The 19286-nt window shown below is 34.1% G+C and overlaps 2 protein-coding genes and 1 long non-coding RNA gene across 3 annotated transcripts; 2 read left to right on the top strand and 1 right to left on the bottom strand.

Annotated features, from left to right (window-relative positions):
- Window positions 1–178: 178 nt before the first annotated feature.
- LOC109011316 lies at window positions 179–808 on the top strand. Its single transcript, XM_018992466.2, has one exon. It carries the CDS (start codon window positions 179–181, stop codon window positions 806–808), a length of 630 nt encoding a protein of 209 aa, XP_018848011.2.
- A 105-nt stretch (window positions 809–913) lies between these two features.
- On the top strand, window positions 914–9402 carry LOC118349853. Its single transcript, XM_035695617.1, has 6 exons — window positions 914–3244; window positions 3326–3898; window positions 7073–7358; window positions 7816–7902; window positions 8933–9148; window positions 9251–9402. The coding sequence occupies exons 1-6, from the start codon at window positions 914–916 to the stop codon at window positions 9400–9402; spliced, it is 3645 nt and encodes a 1214-aa protein (XP_035551510.1).
- An 8848-nt stretch (window positions 9403–18250) lies between these two features.
- Window positions 18251–18672, bottom strand: LOC118349825. The gene is made up of 2 exons (XR_004802745.1): window positions 18568–18672; window positions 18251–18476 (listed from the first exon to the last, which is right to left on the bottom strand). It is a non-coding gene; the product is annotated as an uncharacterized LOC118349825 (long non-coding RNA).
- Between the last annotated feature and the right edge of the window lie 614 nt (window positions 18673–19286).

Here is a 19286-nt window from a genome sequence, read left to right on the forward strand (position 1 = left end):
TTTGGTGGATATATTAAACTATTCTCAAAGACACATTAGTGCATGAATATGTGATAATCAAGGGAGGCATCAATGGCTTTTCACTGGCTTTTATGGCCAACCAGAGGCTAGTAAGAGACAAGAGGCGTGGAATGTTCTAAAGTCTATTAAACCTGATGGAAACAAAGGCTGGTGTGTCATGGGGGATTTTAACGAGATATTAACAAATGATGAGAAGGAAGGAGGTAGACCTAGGGGGGAAATTTTTATGAAGAATTTCAGGAATGCATTGGAAGAGGGTGGTTTGTCTGATCTTGGTTGGAAAGGGGATAAATTTACTTGGAGCAATAGACATGGGGATGACTCTTTCACAAAGGAGAGACTGGATAGAGTGGTGGCAAACAAGAGATGGATTGAAACACAGAAGGAAGTCAGTGCAGAGAATTTAGTAGCAAGAAGCTCGGACCATAGACTTGTTTTGCTGAGTTTCTCTCATTTAAACAAGTCTTTTTATGGGAGTCACAGAGTTTTCAAGTATGAAGCTTGGTGGGCCTCAGAAAAGGATTGTATGAAGGTGGTAGAAGAAGGTTGGCTACATCCATATAGGGGGAGAGGACCAGCTGAGATCCTAAAAGGGTCAATAAAAAACTGCTCTGAGGGGTTGAAGAGGTGGAGTAGGGATATGAAAAGGAATCTGAACTTGGAAATCAATGCAAAAACTGAGGTATTAAAGAATCTGCAGGAAAATGAAGGAAGTCACAATGCTATGGAGATTAGAGAGGTTCAAAAGGAGTTGGGTGTTTTGTTGGAGAAAGAGGATTTAAAGTAGAAGCAGAGGGCCAAAAGGAATTGGTACAAGCAAGGAGATAGGAACACCAAGTATTTCCATGCTTGTGCTAGCCAAAGGAGAAGGAAGAACATCATTTCTCAGATTATGGATGAACAGGGAAGGATGTTGACTAAGAAGGAAGACATAGAAGAGGCTTTTATAGAATATTTTAAGAAACTTTTTAGGTCGACTGGTCCATCACAGGAGCATGTTTTTGACTGCATCAAAGTAGTGAAACCAAAGGTCACTGAGGAAATGAACAGATCCTTATCCTCAGCCTTTACCAGAGCAGAGGTTGAAAGAGCCATAAAGCAAATGGCCCCTTTAAAAGCACCTGGACCCGATGGCCTAGGAGTTTGTTTTTATTTGGATCATTGGAAGGTGGTGGGGGAGAATGTCAGTAATGCAGTATTATCTTTTCTAAATGGAGGGGAGCTAGATGATCTAATGAATTACACATACATTGCTCTTATCCCTAAGGTTAAAAACCCCACTGTGTTGAATGAATTCAGACCTATAAGTTTGTGCAATGTTGTGTATAAGATTGCTTCAAAAGTTATTGCAAATCGTTTAAAGTTAATTTTGGGTGCAATTATATCCCCCTCTCAGAGTGCTTTCATCCCTGGCAGAATGATTTCAGACAACATTATGGTTGCATATGAAGCCCTCCATACTATGAAGACTCGACAAAAAGGAAAGCTTGGTTCCATGGCTATTAAACTAGACATGTCCAAAGCTTATGACAGAATCGAGTGGAGTTTCCTTGAGGCTATGCTGAAGCAGTTGGGTTTCTGTGTTAGCTGGTGCAGGTTGATAATGAGGTGTGTCTCATCTGTCTCTTATTCTGTCCTAGTCAATGGAAAACCTGGAAGAAAGTTCAAGCCATCAAGGGGTCTGAGGCAAGGGGACCCTATTTCCCCATACCTCTTCATCTTATGTGCAAAAGGTCTAAGTGCTCTTCTTAATTCCTCTGAGGAAAGAGGCCTCACCAAGGGGGTAACTTTGGCTAGAGGTGGTACAAGGATAAATCATCTGCTGTTTGCAGATGATTGTGTCCTTTTTGGGAGGGCAAACTGTGAGGAATGGGAGAATCTTATGGAGGTGTTGAAGGTGTATGAAAGAGCATCGGGTCAGTTTTTGAATAAAGAAAAAACCTCGATTTTCTTTAGCTCAAACACTAAGTCAGTCTGCAAGGATTTGATCTTGAGAGATGGGGGTTCTATTGTTTGTGGCAGCTATGAGAAATACCTTGGACTCCCATCTGTGGTGGGACGATCTAAGCATAATACCTTCAAGAGCATTAAGGACAGGATATGGCAGAAGATAAGTTGCTGGAAAAACAGATTCCTTTCCACAGCTGGGAAAGAGGTTCTGTTGAAAGCAGTCCTACAAGCTGTTCCCACCTATACCATGAGTGTTTTTAAGATTCCCAAGTCTTTGTGCATTGAGATTAATAGGATGTTTGCAAGATTCTGGTGGGGCAGTGCAGATGGTGAGAAGAGAATCCAGTGGCAGAGTTGGGAAAGGATGGGGAAACAAAAGTCAAAAGGTGGTCTGGGATTTCGGGATTTGGATAGTTTTAATTCAGCCCTTCTAGCCAAGCAAGCATGTAGGCTTTTACAGAACCCTTTTTCTTTGGCAGCTACAATATTTAGAGAAAAATATTTTAATACTAAGCACTTGTTGGCAGCAAAGCTGGGTTCTAACCCTTCACTAATTTGGAGGAGCATATGGGGTTCTTTAAAATTGCTTAAGGAAGGTTTGAGATGGAGAGTAGGGAATGGAAAAAGCATTGAAATATGGGGTCATAAGTGGCTCAATTCCCCTTCCACTTTCAAAGTCCAATCTCCTGTTAGAGTTTTGGAGCAAGAGGCTCGGGTATGTGAACTTTTAGATCAGAGTGGTTCAAGCTGGAATGAGAATCTAGTCAGAGAGATTTTCCTCAAAGAAGAAGCTGAACAAATATGTAGCTTGCCAGTGAGTAAGCTAGGATCAGAAGATAAGTTGATATGGGGGCCTTCCAAAAGAGGTCTATTCACTGTTAAGAGTGCATATTATTTGGAACAAGAGAGGAAAAGTAGGCTGAAGGGGGAATGCTCCACAGAAAAGAAAGCTGATTCGATATGGAAAAACATTTGGAGCTTAAGAGTTCCAGGGGTGGTCAAGACTTTCTTATGGAAGGTGGGGAATGATGTGCTAGCAACAAGGAAGAATTTATGGAGGAGGAGAGTAATAGAGAGTGCAACCTGCCCAATATGCAAGAGGGAAGGGGAGACAGCCATGCATATCTTGTGGCAGTGCCCTGCAGCCAGAGATGTATGGGCTGGATCTTTTCGAGCAATTCAAAAATGGACAGCTGAGGAAGACTGTTTCTTAGCTTTCTGGGATAAAGCAATGCAAAAGCTTGAGGCTGAAGATTTAGAGATAGTAGCTGTGGTAATGAGATCATTGTGGCAAAGAAGAAATTTGTTCATTTTTTAGAACATCTTCAATGGACCTGAATCTTTATTGAGAAAGGCAAAGACAATACTGGAAGATTTCAAAGAAGCTCAACTACAGATAATAAATCCAATAGAGGAACCGAGACAGCTTGAAACTAGTGGGAGCAATAGAGGAAGACATGTGCTATGGAAAAAACCTGATCAAGGAGGCTTTAAAGCAAATTGGGATGCTGCTCTCAATAGCAAATTTATGGGGCTTGGAGTGGTTATAAGAAACGAGAATGGGGAGGTAGTGGCTTGTGCTTGCAGTAGGAGATTGCCTGCTCCAAATTCGGATGTTGCAGAATCTGTTGCTCTATGGTTTGCAGTGGAGTTATGTTGTGAGCTGGGTTTTAACAGAGTCACTTTTGAAGGAGATGCTCAAGCAGTGGTTAAAGATGTGAATAGCAAGGAAGAAGATTTGTCATGCAGAGGCCACATTATAGAGGATATAAAAACTACACTGTCCAATGTGTATCGGAGAGATTGGACAGTGCAGTTTATAGGAAGAAAAGGAAATGAAGTAGCTCACTTACTTGCAAAGTATGCTTTAAACATAGATTTTGATAAGAGATGGATAGATGAATGTCCTGATTTTATTTTTTTACAAGTATGTAAGGATATAGATTGTTCAGGTTTACAATTTACAGAATGAATACACGAGGTTTCTTTGGTTTCAAAAAAAAAAAAAAAACAAGTTCTGATACATAAAATGGCAAGATGGGTTGAATTTTCGTGATATATATTGCTATATATTACGGGTAGTGATGTTAATAAATTGTCATGAAATTCCTCTAGTTTGATGTCGCATGCACTTAAATCACTGGTCACTTCGCTAATTCGGGCCCAAGCTTCAATAGAGTCGGGCTAGATCAGCCGGGAGCTAGCGGTAGATGAAGCTCGTGCGGTGGCCTCTTTTGCTATCTCAATCTTGTGAAGGTGTCGCGGGTGGGAAAAATATCATGGTGAATGGTAATAAAATATTTATGAATAACAGTAAAAGAGAAATGATAAGTGTAGTCGTAAGTATACAAATGTGGTACAATTATTTTGAAAAAGTGAATAAATACGATATTCATATAAAGAATTTAATTTTATAATAGTAGATCTCACTCTTTTTTAAAGTAACGGTACGATGTTTACGCATTCCACGATTCTATATAACATTACTCGTAATAAAATATCATTCATTTGAACACTTATCTCGAAATATCTGTAAATAATAATAAAATAATTTATAAAAAGAAAGAGTTCGTAGCGTTGGAGAGTTATAAAAAGAAAGAGTTCGTAGCGTTGGAGAGTTTAAGGTTGTGTTTGGATGTTGAAGTGAGTTGAGTTGAGTTGAGTTAAGATGATAAAATATTGTTAAAATATTATTTTTTAATATTATTATTATTTTAGAATTTGAAAAAATTGAATTATTTATTATATTTTGTGTTGAGATTTAAAAAAGTTGTAATGATGAGTTGAGATGAGTTGAGAGTGGTTTAAGTTCCGCACCCGCTTGAGTGTAATAGGGACACTTCCTACATTTGAATATAAGATACTGATATTTCTTTTGTTAATCGTTAATCTCTTTTCACTTTTAAATACCAAACTAGCTGGTTAGTGATATACTTGGAAGATAACCATAAGTACCTAGAGGATCTAGCGATGGCCAGGCGGCCGGTCTCTTGGACCTAGCTTGCCAGCAACGGGAAGGGCCGAAGGCAACTCGACCCACTTATCACCATAGGGCGGCAGACGGAGTGAAACTTTTTTTTTTTAAGAAATCGGGCAAGTGCATGGCAGGAGGGACATCCACTCGTCTCTAATATACACGAGTAATGTTAGAATCCGGTGTGACTTGTCCGGTCTGGTTATAAAAAAAAATTTAAAATAAAAATGATATGTACTAGTTTTATATTTTTTAAAATTGATTACGCACCGATTATTCTTTTAAATCGATACTTTCGATTTTACTGATTTCCAGTCCAATCTAGTCCAATTTTCTTGCTTTTTTAAAATGTAAAAAATATATGATAAAATATTATTTCTTATGATAAAATGTTATTAATAATTTAATATATATATTATGTTTAAAGCATATGATCAATTAAATTTTCATATTTAAGATTAAACTTTTATTTTATAAATTATAATAACATTATCTTATATATAATTATATTAATAACATATGATCAAACAAATTACAAATATTCATATTTAAAATTAACATTTTACGTTATAATTTATAAATTATAATATGAAATTATTTCATATATAATTATTATAATTATATATTATATATAAAACTTGTACATATAAAATTAATTTATATATTTTTTTCCAACCGGTCCGGTTTCAAACCAGATCGGTTCAAAATCGGACCAAGCAATTCGATTTTTCGGTTTAAATTTACACCCCTATGTTAGATACAATTATAGATTATGTAAGCGTCTTGCATTCTTTTTTAAAAAGAATATAGTCTACTATTAAAAATTTAATTTTTTCATATGAATCTTATATTTATTATTTACTCATTTTGTTCAAATTGAGTGCGCGATGCTTGCGCACTCTATAACTGCAAATATCATTTGTCAGTATATGCATATATATAAATAAAAATAACCCTAAAATTGCATTTGGCTATCTATTTTCATTTCTTTCTTCCTCATTGTTAGCTATATATTTGTATCTTAAAATATACCTAGAATATCAGATCATATCCTTAATTTCCATATCCTTAATTTCCTGTAATTATACTAGGTTAAAATCTTTCATTTTAGTTGTATTTCCTTATTTGCTTTGGCCATATTCAACTATATATAGGCCTCATTTGTATAGTTTGATACACACAGAAATATATACTTCTATAATTCTCTAGAATTCTCTATGTTCCAACATGGTATCAGAGCCACCATTCTGAGTTTTTTGTTCGTGCAAGTTGTTCCTCTAGTGTTTCTCTCTTCAACATCAGCAATTGTCTTTCTCTGCACTTAATAGTAGGCTTATCAAGAATTTATGCTCGGTTTTCACTTAGATTTTCATCAAATCAGATCATAGAATGAGTCATGAGAATTTTATCTCTGTTTTCGTGTCAAAGGCTTCTCGTTTCGATGCCCCACGCGCCACTCCAACATTCTACGTGTTGCCCCAAGCGCCCCACCCGCCCCACGCACCACACCTAACTCCTACAGCCCAGCCCGTTTCAAATAAGATCCTTCTCTCTTTCTTTTTTTTCTATTTTTTTTTCTTTTTTTGCTTTTGATTTTTGGCCAACCCAATCATAGTCCAGGCCCACTTGGGCCAAGACAGTTAACCGTTGACCATGACCATTGATTGTTGAAAAAAAAAAAAAAACCTCCGATAGTATGTCGCACACCTCTCCCAACCTTAACACTATTATTTGTTCTATTGATAATATTTTAAATGACTCTAATTATAATACGTGGACCCAAAATATGAAAGTTTTTCTTAGAGGACGAAAATTGTGGCGTTATGTTTCTAGTGATATTTGTTCACCCAAGCAACAAGATGGTGAGAGTCTTGATATTTTTGCATGCTGGCTTGAAGATTAGCATAATATTCATTATAAAATCTTGTCTTGGTTTATTTCCATCCATCCATAGCCTACTTCCCAAGCTGGGTAATGCTAAATCTGCTTGAGATTTTCTTGCTAAACAATACAACTGCACTCATGATGCTTCGTTGCAGTTCCAGCTTGAGACTAAACTTTATCAGGATGCATAAGGAATCAGGTCAGTCCATTGTTGATTTCTATTCTCAAGTTAATAATCTTTAGGAACAGTTGTCTGCTTCAAATCCTCAACTTAAATGTTCTGAAGACAATGGGTCATTTGCAACCTACCGTCATCGTCGCAAATTTATACATTTTATGATGGCATTTTGTGAGGATTTTGAATCTACTCAGGTATCTCTTTTGCATCACACACTTCTTCCCTCTCTTGAGATTGCAGTTGCTGAACTTATCTCAGAAGAGAATCATTGTTCAACCATGAAGATGCAAAGTCAGGATTCAGTTGTTGCTGCCATCCCAAAGACTACCTTTGGGCCTTTTCCAGCCTTGGGTCATTTCCTTCTCAGTCTTCAAAGACTGTCTTCTACAAATACTACAAACGTCATGTTCACTCTGTTACTAAATGTCATAAATTACAGAACAAAAATCAGTCTCGGGCCCCCTTGTTGCAAGCTGCTGTAGTGGCTCTAACTACTCTCACTACTGCTGATATTGAGGCATAAATTCATTAGGTTTTATCTCGGTCTTCTAGTGCTTTGTCTGTCACCTTAGTTACATCTCCTTAGTTTTTTTATTCTATATGTTATAATCACATGACCACTGATTCTACCGTTTTTTCTTAAAAATCTGCTTTGTCACCCAATCCTATCATATATACTACTGATGGTTCTCATTTATCTATCAGTCACATTGGGTCCATTTTCTCCCCTACCTTGTATGTTGCAACACCTATCTTGTTCCCAAGTTGTCCTTAAATCTCATTTCAGTTGGTCAATTTTGTGAATTAGGTCTTAACCTTATATTTTCTAATGCTGGTGTTGATGTGCAAGATCCACAGACGGGTCAACTCATTGGGACGGACCATAAGATTGGACGTCTGTTCAAGCTCACTTCTTTGTAGTTTCCATCTCATTTGTCTCGTTCCGTTGTTGCTACTGCTATCTTTTCCCAGTTATGGCATTCTCGGTGGGGTCATGCGGCCTCTCTATCTCGTGTTTGCCTTTTGGCCTCCCAAGGTCACCTAGGTTCTATAGGGTTTAAGTCTTTTGATTGTGTCTCCTATCAACTTGGAAAACAAACTCATTTACCTTTTAATATAAGTGAATCTTTTTCGACTGCACCTTTTAATTTGACTCACTCTGATATTTGGGGTCCTGCACCCATTCCTACTAAGGGGGAGATCTCATTATTTTGTTATCTTTGTTGATGATTATTCTTGTTATACATGGCTATACTTGTTACAACATCGATCTGAGCTTGTTCGTGTTTACCAGACTTTTCACAAAATAGTACAAACTCAATTTTCTCTTACCATTAAAGTTTTCATTCAGATAATGTCATAGAATACAATGACAAAACTCTCATTGAGTTCTTGAATCAACAAGGCAAACTGTCACATCATTCTTGTCCCTATACCTCTCAACAAAATGGTCGTGCAAAAAGAAAACATTGTCATATCTTTGATATTATAAAAGCTCTTTTACTTTCTGCTTCTTTGCCTAAAAAGTTTAGAGGTGAAGCTGCTCTTACCACTGTGTACACAATCAATCGAGGTATCCTTACCTATACTTCACAACAAATCTCCTTATGAGCTTATCTATGTTATGGTTCCTAACTATTCATTGCTTTGAGTTTCTAGTGATGCTTGTTTTGTTACTCTTCCTCCTCATGAACAGACCAAACTTGAATCCCGTTATCGGTTATGTTTTTTTCTTGGTTATGGCTTAACTAAAAAAGGTTATCGTTGTTATGATCCAATCTCCAAACGTTTTCAAGTCTCTCTTCATGTGGAGTTTTGGGAATACATTTCATTTACTAGTATATCCATGTTATCCCTTTCCTCCTCTACCCACTCACTCATATTCATTGATCTCTTTATTACTCTATTTTCTGACTCTTCTACAGAGATTCTGAACTCCTCAGATAGTTCTTCCACTGCTGCACCCAATCCAGTTGATGCGTTTGATGGACCACCTGCAACACCACTCATTCCTCAGTCTTCTCAACTCCCTAAACCTCGTCATTCCAGTCGGGTAAGTGTTCCTCCTACTCGTCTCCGTGATTATCATTGTTTCTCTATCCTTGCTACCCTCCACAAACCTCACAATTATCGTGAGACTTGTACTGGCCCTCTTTGGTAGCAAGTTATGTCTAATTAATTGGATGATATTGTCAAAATACATACTTGAGATCTGGTGGACTTGCCTATTGATAAAACTACAGTGGGATCCAAGTGGATTTATAAAATCAAGACTCGGATAGATGGATCAATTGAACACAACAAGGCTCGACTTGTTGCAAAGGGGTTCATCCAAGAGTATGAGATTGACTATGAGGAAACTTTTGCTCCTGTTGCTAGAGTTACCTCTGTCTGATCTTTACTTGTGGTTGCTGCTACTTGGCATTGGGAACTTTTCACATGGATGTTAAAAATGCCTTTTTTAATAGTGATCTTACTGAAAAAGTTTACATGCAGCTTCCACCTAGCTATGAGCATCCTCCACATAAAGTTTGTCATCTTTGTCGCGTACTTTATGGGCTCAAACAGACTCCTCTAGGTTAGTTTGAAAATTTTCATTTAGTGGTTTCTCAACAAGGATTTCTTTCTAACCCATATGATTATGCACTCTTTCTTTGCACTATTGGGGCAGGTACTATCATTCTTCTTATCTATGTAGATGATATGATTATTACTGGTGATGATATTGTGGTATTCGAGATCTTCAAATTTTTCTTAGTCAGAATTTTGAAGTTACTTCAAGTCAGGATGATTATTATCTCACTGAAGCCAAATATGCCTCTGATTTACTTTCCAAAGTTGGGTTGACAAATAGCAAGATAGCCATTAGTCCACTTGAGTATAATACTAAGCTCCTGGCCACTGACGATTCCCCACTAACAGATGCAACATTTTATCGATAGTTAGTTGGCAATCTCGTTTATCTTACTGTCACCATGCCTGACATTTCATATGATCTTCATCTAGTTAGTCAATTTATGAGCTCACCTCGATCTACCCATTTTGCTGCAGTTCTTCAAATTTTACGCTACATCAAGGGTACTTTGTTTCATGGTTTGTACTTATTTATCCCACTCTTCTCTGGAGCTCCAGGCCTATTCTGATTTAGATTGGGCTGGTGATCCTACTGATCGTCGCTCCATCACTAATTATTGTTAGGGATAAGCAAAAATCCAAAAATTTGACTTCAAATTTGACTTCCTTCCGGCTCCGCTTAGAGGCAGAGTTTTTTTCCCCTTGGAAGTCGGAATCGGAGTTGTTGATGAACTGACTCCGACTCCGACTTTGCCGTCCGACTCCGCCTCTCATTTTTTATACATATTTTATTAAAATATATGTGTTTTTCTATATATTAATCATTTAAATTTTATATAATTATATCTTATATAGTTAGTTAAACTCGATAATATACTAGCATGAGCTAATTATTATAAAATAATATATTTATACTATAATATATATAGACTAAATTGACTAATAATAGTTTAAAATATATATAAATATCATACTATTGCAATATTACTACCATGTAACACTAAATTACTAATGTATAAATATAATAACATGTAAATACTAATGTATATACTATAAACACAAAAATGCATAATAACATAATACTAATGTATAATAACATATAATACTAATGGATAAACACTAATCTATAAATTTATAATACCATATAATACTATAACAACTGATTGCAGAGTTGATCATTCGGACCTTTCAATTCATAGATGTGGATCTCGGACCTATGAATGGGGATATTCCATAAACTCACAAAGAAAAAGAGAAGTGAGTTAGACAAAAAGAGAAGAAACTTGGACAAAAAGAAAGGAAGTGACTTAGACAAATTTTTTTGATCGATAACCTTAGACCAATCAATCGAATATTGATTAATACGTAATCGATCGAACACTACTTGAAAATGAAAACGGCTTTTCTATTCAAAAATGAAATGTTCCAAATATTCTTGGAAATTCTTGCTCCCATTGGACCATTTGTATTTATATGCATTAGGATCCCGATTCATACATCTCTCGGTTCAAGAAATAAAAATACGAGAATCGAACCATTTCTTTTGGCTCTTTTTCAAATTTGATAAATGTTGGTTGATCGTATATTTCATTATAGTTCTATGATTCAGAGTATCATTTCCTATTTGATCACTTTGAATTCCATATTCGAAGTTGCGATCAGATCTATTCATTAAAAAGAATCAATTCAATACATTTATTATGTACCTACAAGTGTTATATTAGATTTGAATAAGATTTTGGATCAATCTATATTGATTAACTGCCTCTATTATGTTGTTGCTAGCAAATACCACTATTTCAGTACTTATTTTTTTAGCCATCCAGGGTTTTTTAAGTATAATATGGTGTATTTGGATCTTTTATAATATTCTTCGTTTATGGATATATCTTTTAATATAATAATTATATGACACACGAGTCTTTTTATTGGATAACTAGGCCCTTTAGCTCTAGACTTTAATTTTTTCACGGTAGTATCCTTGTTAACTTCCACTTTACTAATGATTAAACTTGTTTCGTTTAAAACCATATTGTGAATAGCATTTGCTGTTGTAGCATAAACCAATTTAAAAAGTGGATAACATGTTTTCTTCGTAGGAACGTCTATGAATTTTATCAATTATTCTTTGTGCTTTGTTAGTAGACATACATATATATTTACTTAAAGTACATACTTCTGTTACTCTATATATGGATTACTCTCTCTTCTTTATCATAAGATTCACCTTTTAGTAATGAACGATAAACATCTATATTCATCTTATGTTATTAATTATTAACGACGAGATCTATTATCATTTTTCGCGTGTCCTTAGAAATTTAGAGTAGGTACGAATTCTCCCAATTTTTGGCCCACCATACGATATGTTATATAAACAGGCAAATGCTCATTTCCATTATGTATAGCAATACTATGGCCATTCATTATGGGTATAATGATATATGCTCAAGACCAAGTTATTATTATTTTCTTTTTCCACTTTTGTGTTAAGTTTATTTATTTTTCTTAATAAATGATTCGATACAAAAGGATTTTTTTTTTTTAAGTTTTAGTGAATGTGTCACAATTAATTATTCCTATTTTTTTATTTCTTTTTTTGTAAAGACGAAGAAAAAAATTCTATTTTCTCTTCTATCCTATTTACTACAGAGACGAAGAATCAAATTATCACTATATTTATTCATTTTTCTACTTCTTCTTCCAGGTGCAGGATAACCCTAAGGGGTTGCGGGTTTCCATGAATTTCTCATTTTCTTCTCCCTCTGAATTAAATTTTTTCTTGCCATAATGGTTCAGTTATTCCTAGTAGTATCAATGATACAAGTCGGATCATAGATGTAGAAATAGAAGAAACAATCTGTTGTTGCTCGTTCTAGCACTGAGTGAGTATTGTGCACTTGCTGATACAACATCTGAACTTTTGTGGGTATGTTGACTTCTGAAAGATATGGGTGTTCCTCAATCAATAAGTTCTCATCTTCACTGTGATAATCACATTGCCATCCAAATTGTGCACAATGATTTGTTTCACGAACGTACCAAACATATTGAGATTGATTGTCATTTCATCTGCCGCCATCTTCAGCATGGTGTCTTCCAGTTACACTTAGTTTCTTCTAAAGATAATCTTGCTAACATTTTTACTAAATCATATCCACTTGGTCAGTTTGGTGATCTTGTTTTTAAGCTCTAGTTGACTTCGCCACCAAGAGTTTGAAGGGGATCTTAGTGTGTATATATTTGTATCTTAGAATATAATTAGAATATTAGATCATATCCTTAATTTTCTATAATTATGCTAGGTTAGAATATTTCATTTTAGTTACATTTCCTTATTTGCTTTGGTCATATTCAACTATATATACGCATCTTTTGTATGGTTTGATACATAGAAATATACACTTCTATTCTCTGTTTCAATCCTCGTCGATAGATAGATGCGTGGATATAGATAGAAACAGAGAGTGTTAAGGCTACCCCCACCTAAACCGAAGCAGAGGCAAAGGAGGTGACTTCCCGCCAACCCTAGTTATGGCAACAAAAGGTTCATCATATTAATTTGTTTTATTTGATGCCTCGGTTTGACGATCAGCGCTAGGCAGCACTTTGTGAAGGGATGGTGGCCTTGGCACGATCAACATGTCATGGGACTCGAGTGAGATGACGGTAAGAATTCATTGATGCTATTGATTGGACGCATTTCAAGCACACAAGCCACACGTCTACAAATTTAATGAAAAAGTAGATACATGATACCATCCCCATAGATTAGATTATATGCTTTTTTCCGTAATTCTCAATTGATTAATGTTAGGTACTTTATATGATTATATCTCACTTCAGTCCGACGAATTCCTATCTTCAATATCCATGTTCTCTCAATCACTTATTACCAAAAGAGAAGAAAATAACAAATGGAATCTCAATTATATATCATGGTGGGACATCAAGTATTTATGGTAGTAAGTTGAGCAAACGACTATCCTTGAAATCTTAGCATCTCTCTCTCTCTCTCTCTCTCTATATATATATATATATATATACATGTTCATTTTTCTTGTTTCAAATTGACACAATGTAACACTCCATCAGTAGAAGGCTCAAACCACATAATCTATACTCCAAAAAGATAAGTCAATGATATAATTGAGGACTCATTAGAACATTATAAAAAACAATAACTTTTAATTCATAAATAATGTGAGATCTTATACACTATTTTTTTTTTCTAAGCAAACAAATTCATAAATAAACTAAGTGGTTACATGATACTAGATTCAATGGGGAAGTCCCCAACAATCGTCTCAAAACAAATAAATACAACACAAGTGGAATAAAAAAAGAGGCATTCAGAGCCAAAAATTGGCTCCCACCCATTTTCCACTAAGGGGAAACTGCTTGAAGCGATTTTAGCATTACAATCTGATAAACAGACTGTAAGACTGCAACTAAAAGTCATAGTGAATCGAGATGTGCCGCATCTTGTTTGTCTGGACTGGCTCTATGAGACTTCCACAACCAATTTGTCTTGATCATCGGTTAGGGAAAACTGGAACATAGCAACCATATGATGCGTCGACATACCGGCAAAGGACCTTCACTATTTGTGGAGGCACGTGTAGTTCATGCGCGACTCTAGAAAATAAGGTGATGGTTGGATCTGAGAGATCCGAAGCCACTGATCCCAGTGGTACCGAGTGTGGCGATGGGAGACTCTCCGTGGCACGGCGACAGGTGAAACGCACGCGGGGTATAAGCTGCGCGTGAGACTCATGCGCCACTCTTTTGATCAGTTTTCTTCAGCCGTCCGACAGATCGACGACTAGAGAGTCTACTGGCCAAGCGCGTGGTGGTCGTAGGAGGCCGGTAGGCAATAGATCGGCGCATCTTGGTGCTACATACGGAAAACGACAAAAAAATTGAGAAAAAAAAAACACATTATAGACAATTTTGACGTTAGCCGGATAGGAGGAGGGAGTGAGGAGTCGAAGCTCCAACCCTTTCTAGGCAGAGGAAATGGAAGGATGGTCAAAAATTGGGTAGAGAGAAAAAGACAAAACTTGTGAAAAGATAAAACTTATACACTAGTTACTATTATCTTTTATCATATAGGATATCACATCCAACATGGTGAGTATTACCGACTATATAGGGTCATGACTTTGCATTCATAAATTATTGTCCCTTTGTGTGATTTATTTTCATGGGTCAAATCGGATTCTTTGACTTTTACATGAGCTGAGAATTTTTATTTTTTAATCTAATTATCATTGAATAATCATTGTTACCAAGCCTAATCATAATAATGAGAAAGTAAATCTTCTTAAGTACATGCAATTATTTCCAAACGCGAATGGTTTTGTTCCCACGAGGGACATAACCTAATAAGCGTTTAGCCCAAGTGAGTTTTGTTCCCAACTAATTTGGATTAATTAGTTTGCATCGAATTAAGATAAAATAGTCTTCGAAATAAAAGGAAATCCCATCGAGAAAATATCTCGTCACTCGATGATATAGAGAGCAACGAAACAGGGTGAAAATTAATTAGAAGGAAATCAGCTAATTAATTTAATTATATGCTCTATAATATTTTATATATGGCTACTCTACTCTACTCATGTACTTTGACAGTTTATTCCTGTTTATAAAAAATAATAATAATAATGATATATGTATAATATTTTCTAAATTTTTGTTATACAATCATATTTAAATTGAAGATATTTTTATAAAATAATATTACTTTAAAACATAATTATGTAAAATGTTATAAAAATATCGTCTTCCTATAAAAAAACATTTGTCTGGTGACATTAATTGGAACTTTTGGCTAAGCGCTAGCTCAAATAATGTGACAGTAATATATCATCAGAGGAAATATTTTAATTATAAAGAAATTATATAAAAGTAATTTTATAAATTAATATAACATGATACAATTTGTTAAATTATAAAATTATTTTTATGATAAAATAACTCTAATATATTAATTTGTAAAAGTTGCTTTTATATAATTCGTTTCTTTAATTAATGGGTTTGTGACGTTTTAACAAGTGGACAAGTGCCATCCAGTTTTGTTTTGGCAATGCACTTCAAAATCGAAATGGCCGGCCATCAATAATTGGTGTCTTGTACATATAAAGTGGGTCAACTTCAAATCACTGATGCATATCTAAGCCTATCCTCATTTTATGGTCCCATCTCAGACCATACACATATTTTGGTTCATATATATTAAATAAGTTAGAAAAAAAAAACAATATATACAAGATTATGAACTCTCGTGAAATTGAAGTTATCTCTAGACTGTATATATAAAAGAATAATGCTATAATTACTATAGAATATGTTATTTTTCATCGCACTTGTTAATGTAAGAAAATCATTAATTAAGATATGTTGAATATATATTTTTATATCAGAAACTTATATACAAAATACACTAAATTGGTGGTTTTCATTCTTAAAAAAATTGCAGTTTTTTTTTATAATCGTGGGTGTCAAGGTCAGCTTGCGCGCACCTCGACTAATCTCATAGGGTCATGGAGTTAATGACCAGATAAATCTCCAATGACCTTAAAGGGACTCGAACCGATGACTATTGAGGAGCAAATCCAAGATCGGACCAACTGAGTTATCCCTCAGAATTTTTTATGCATTAATAATATACAAAAAATATTCACAAACTGGCGTGATTTGATATAATCCGTTAAATCTAACATACCATATGAAATTATGTCGATTTATAAATTTATTTTTATATTTCTCTCTCTCTCTCTTGATTAGAGGTATGGTTCAAATGTCATCATTTTCTTATCCATTATTTTAAAATGTCTTTAGTTTAGTTCCATCTTTGACACTAATTAAAGTCTTTACTATAATGATCAAGTGCCTTCTCTATCTCTCAAAGGTTCTGCCGCTGTTTTTGGTCACTTCTGCAAAACCTTCTTCTTCTTCTTTTGGACTGATCTGATTGTGCACCAGACCGACTTCACATGCCACGTACAATTTTGGGGTCTCTAAGATTTGCATATTCACAAAACAAAAATTGCGCATGCGACTTGTTTCCAAAATGATGACGGCGCATCCGATTCCTTAGAATTGATACTTTTCAAACCATGAATTAATATATAATTTATTATTTTTATCATTTTATTTAAGAAAAATTATATCTACAGTATAAATATTACACAATCTCTTTAAAAAAATAATAAATATTGCATAATTTTTTTTAAAAAATATTTTTTTAATAGTAAATCTCACTCTTTTTCAAAATGATTACTAGACGTTTACGTACTCAACAATTGTATATATAAAATATTACTTTTTATTTAAACACATCAATTTACACATCAATTTGTATATATTTAAATAGAATGATAAAAATAATAAATCACATATTAATATGTAGTGTAAAAGATGATAAGTAAGTCCTCTAAGATATCACACTAATACTCGATTAAGTGGGTTACTTGTCATAATTTCCTTGTAATAATTAATGCAAGCAAATTTATAAGGATCATCATATTAAATTTATAAGCAAATTTATAAATTTATAAATTTATAAATTTATAAGCAAATTTATAAAAGATTGGTGGAATTTCATATTAAACTATTAAAGGTGTATTTGTGAAATATTCTTTACCAAAAACTTGTATACCCTTAGAATTAATTGATATTTTGTTGTCGGACACCCTATGCAAAAAATAATAATAATAATAATAATAATAATAATAATAATAAATATTTATTTTTATGATTTTATGTAATTTCACACCACGTGACGACGAAAAGATGATGATATAAATATTTATGTATGATATATATAAAAACAAAATAAATCGAAAAGGAAAATAGTAAAATAAATTAAACAAAATATTTATAAAAACAAAGAAAGAAAGAGAGAGAGGAGAGGAGAGAGGATCTGGATGTTTGTGGAGAGAGTTTTGCCAATAAAAAAGAGGAGAGTTTTTGAGAAAATAATGCAAAGAATCGTTTATAAAAATAAGAAATAAAAAAAATAATTATTGTAGGAGTATTGTTATTAGGCCATATAAAGTTTACCAATGTAATGTCATTTATTTTTCTTAAAAAACACAAAATCAAAATAAAAAGGGGATTTAAAAATCTGAAAAGATGAAGGTTGAAATTCTAAATTCTTTTATCCTCATTTTTGCAGATGAAATGAGATGAGTTAATATTAAAATTAAAAATTAAATAAAATATTATTAGAATATTTTATTTAATATTATTTTTATTTTAAATTTTAAAAAAATGAAAGTTTTTATTTTATTTTATATAAAAATTTAAAAAGTTTATAATACTTAAATTAAATAAATTGAAAAGTTTTCTGAACACAAATGAAACTTTTGTTTCTCCTATGTTTATGATTATTTACTTTTTAATAACGACTTGCCATGGTGTGATACCGTCACATCAAAAAAATCATCTAAACGAACGATAAATTTTCTAAGGATAGATAAAATTGAAACAGCTACAGGCAACCGAGGGGTGGGAACCCCCAGGGAATCGGCTGCCAAGTATTAAAAAAATAAAGAAAAAAATCGACTGCAACGTAAGAAAAATAGAATGAAATTTCATGGAAGGCATCGTCTTCGTTTGATCCCAAAACTCATACCATATCTCTCGCGAAGAAAAAAGACATTAAAGATGGTAGCCATCAAAACCATTCAAACATCTTTCACTACAACCAAACATGGAATTTTCCACACAAAAAGACACCTCAACGCAAAGATTTCTTTCGTGTGCCTATGCAAGCCCAATGATGATTCAAATGGAGAAAGATTGAAAATGAGGTCGCAGAGTTTGAAGGCCAAATGGAGAAAGATCGGAATGAAGGGCTGTTCTTCAAGAACATGAGGCAAAGGACACCTGCAGAAAAATCAAAAGCAAAAGAGGAAATGGAGAAGATAAAAGAGGTTACTAAAAGAATGCCGGATCAAAAACCAGGAGGAATATTTACCTCGCATTAATAGGACTGATAGTCATTAGCATTGCAGATTCTTTCCTGATCTTTATTCTTATTGGCAAAATGTCGATGTTCTTGGAGCAATTCTAGTGGCTTTGCTCTCTCAATTCATCTATGAGCAGAGGATTTTATCAAAAAAAAAAGATAAGTAGAAGGGAAAGACCGGTGAAGAAAATAAGTGAATATGCTTGATTATGCGGGGCCAAAACGCCCCGTTTCATTTTCCACGGGGGCAACAATTCCCCCTCCCGATTGCCTATAGCGTTTTTTAAATTAGTAATATTATTCATCATCCTAACTTCCATCATCCTTTCACCATCTTATGATATAACAATAGATGATCAGAAATTATTTATTATATTTTACTTATGAACTTATTATCTATTGCTACATCATGAAATTATCAGAAAATGATGAAAATTAGAATGATGAATAGATTTTTTCTTTTAAAATATATATCATTTCTCTGAGGTGTATCACTTGTTTTATGTATATATCCAAACGTTTAAATTCATATTTTCAACTCGTCTTATTTTATCTTTATACTGTATTTATCTTACTTTATCTTTATATATTTATCCAGACAATTCAAAAAACCCTTCTGACACCCATCTCATCTCCTTCACGCCTAACCTTCCCCTTCTTCTGACACAATTAATGTCATTATATTGTATATATACCTTATCTTATCTTGATATAAGATCCCTTTTAAC

This window comes from Juglans regia, chromosome 11 (assembly GCF_001411555.2).
Source record: "Juglans regia cultivar Chandler chromosome 11, Walnut 2.0, whole genome shotgun sequence".
Taxonomy (NCBI): Eukaryota; Viridiplantae; Streptophyta; class Magnoliopsida; order Fagales; family Juglandaceae; genus Juglans; species Juglans regia.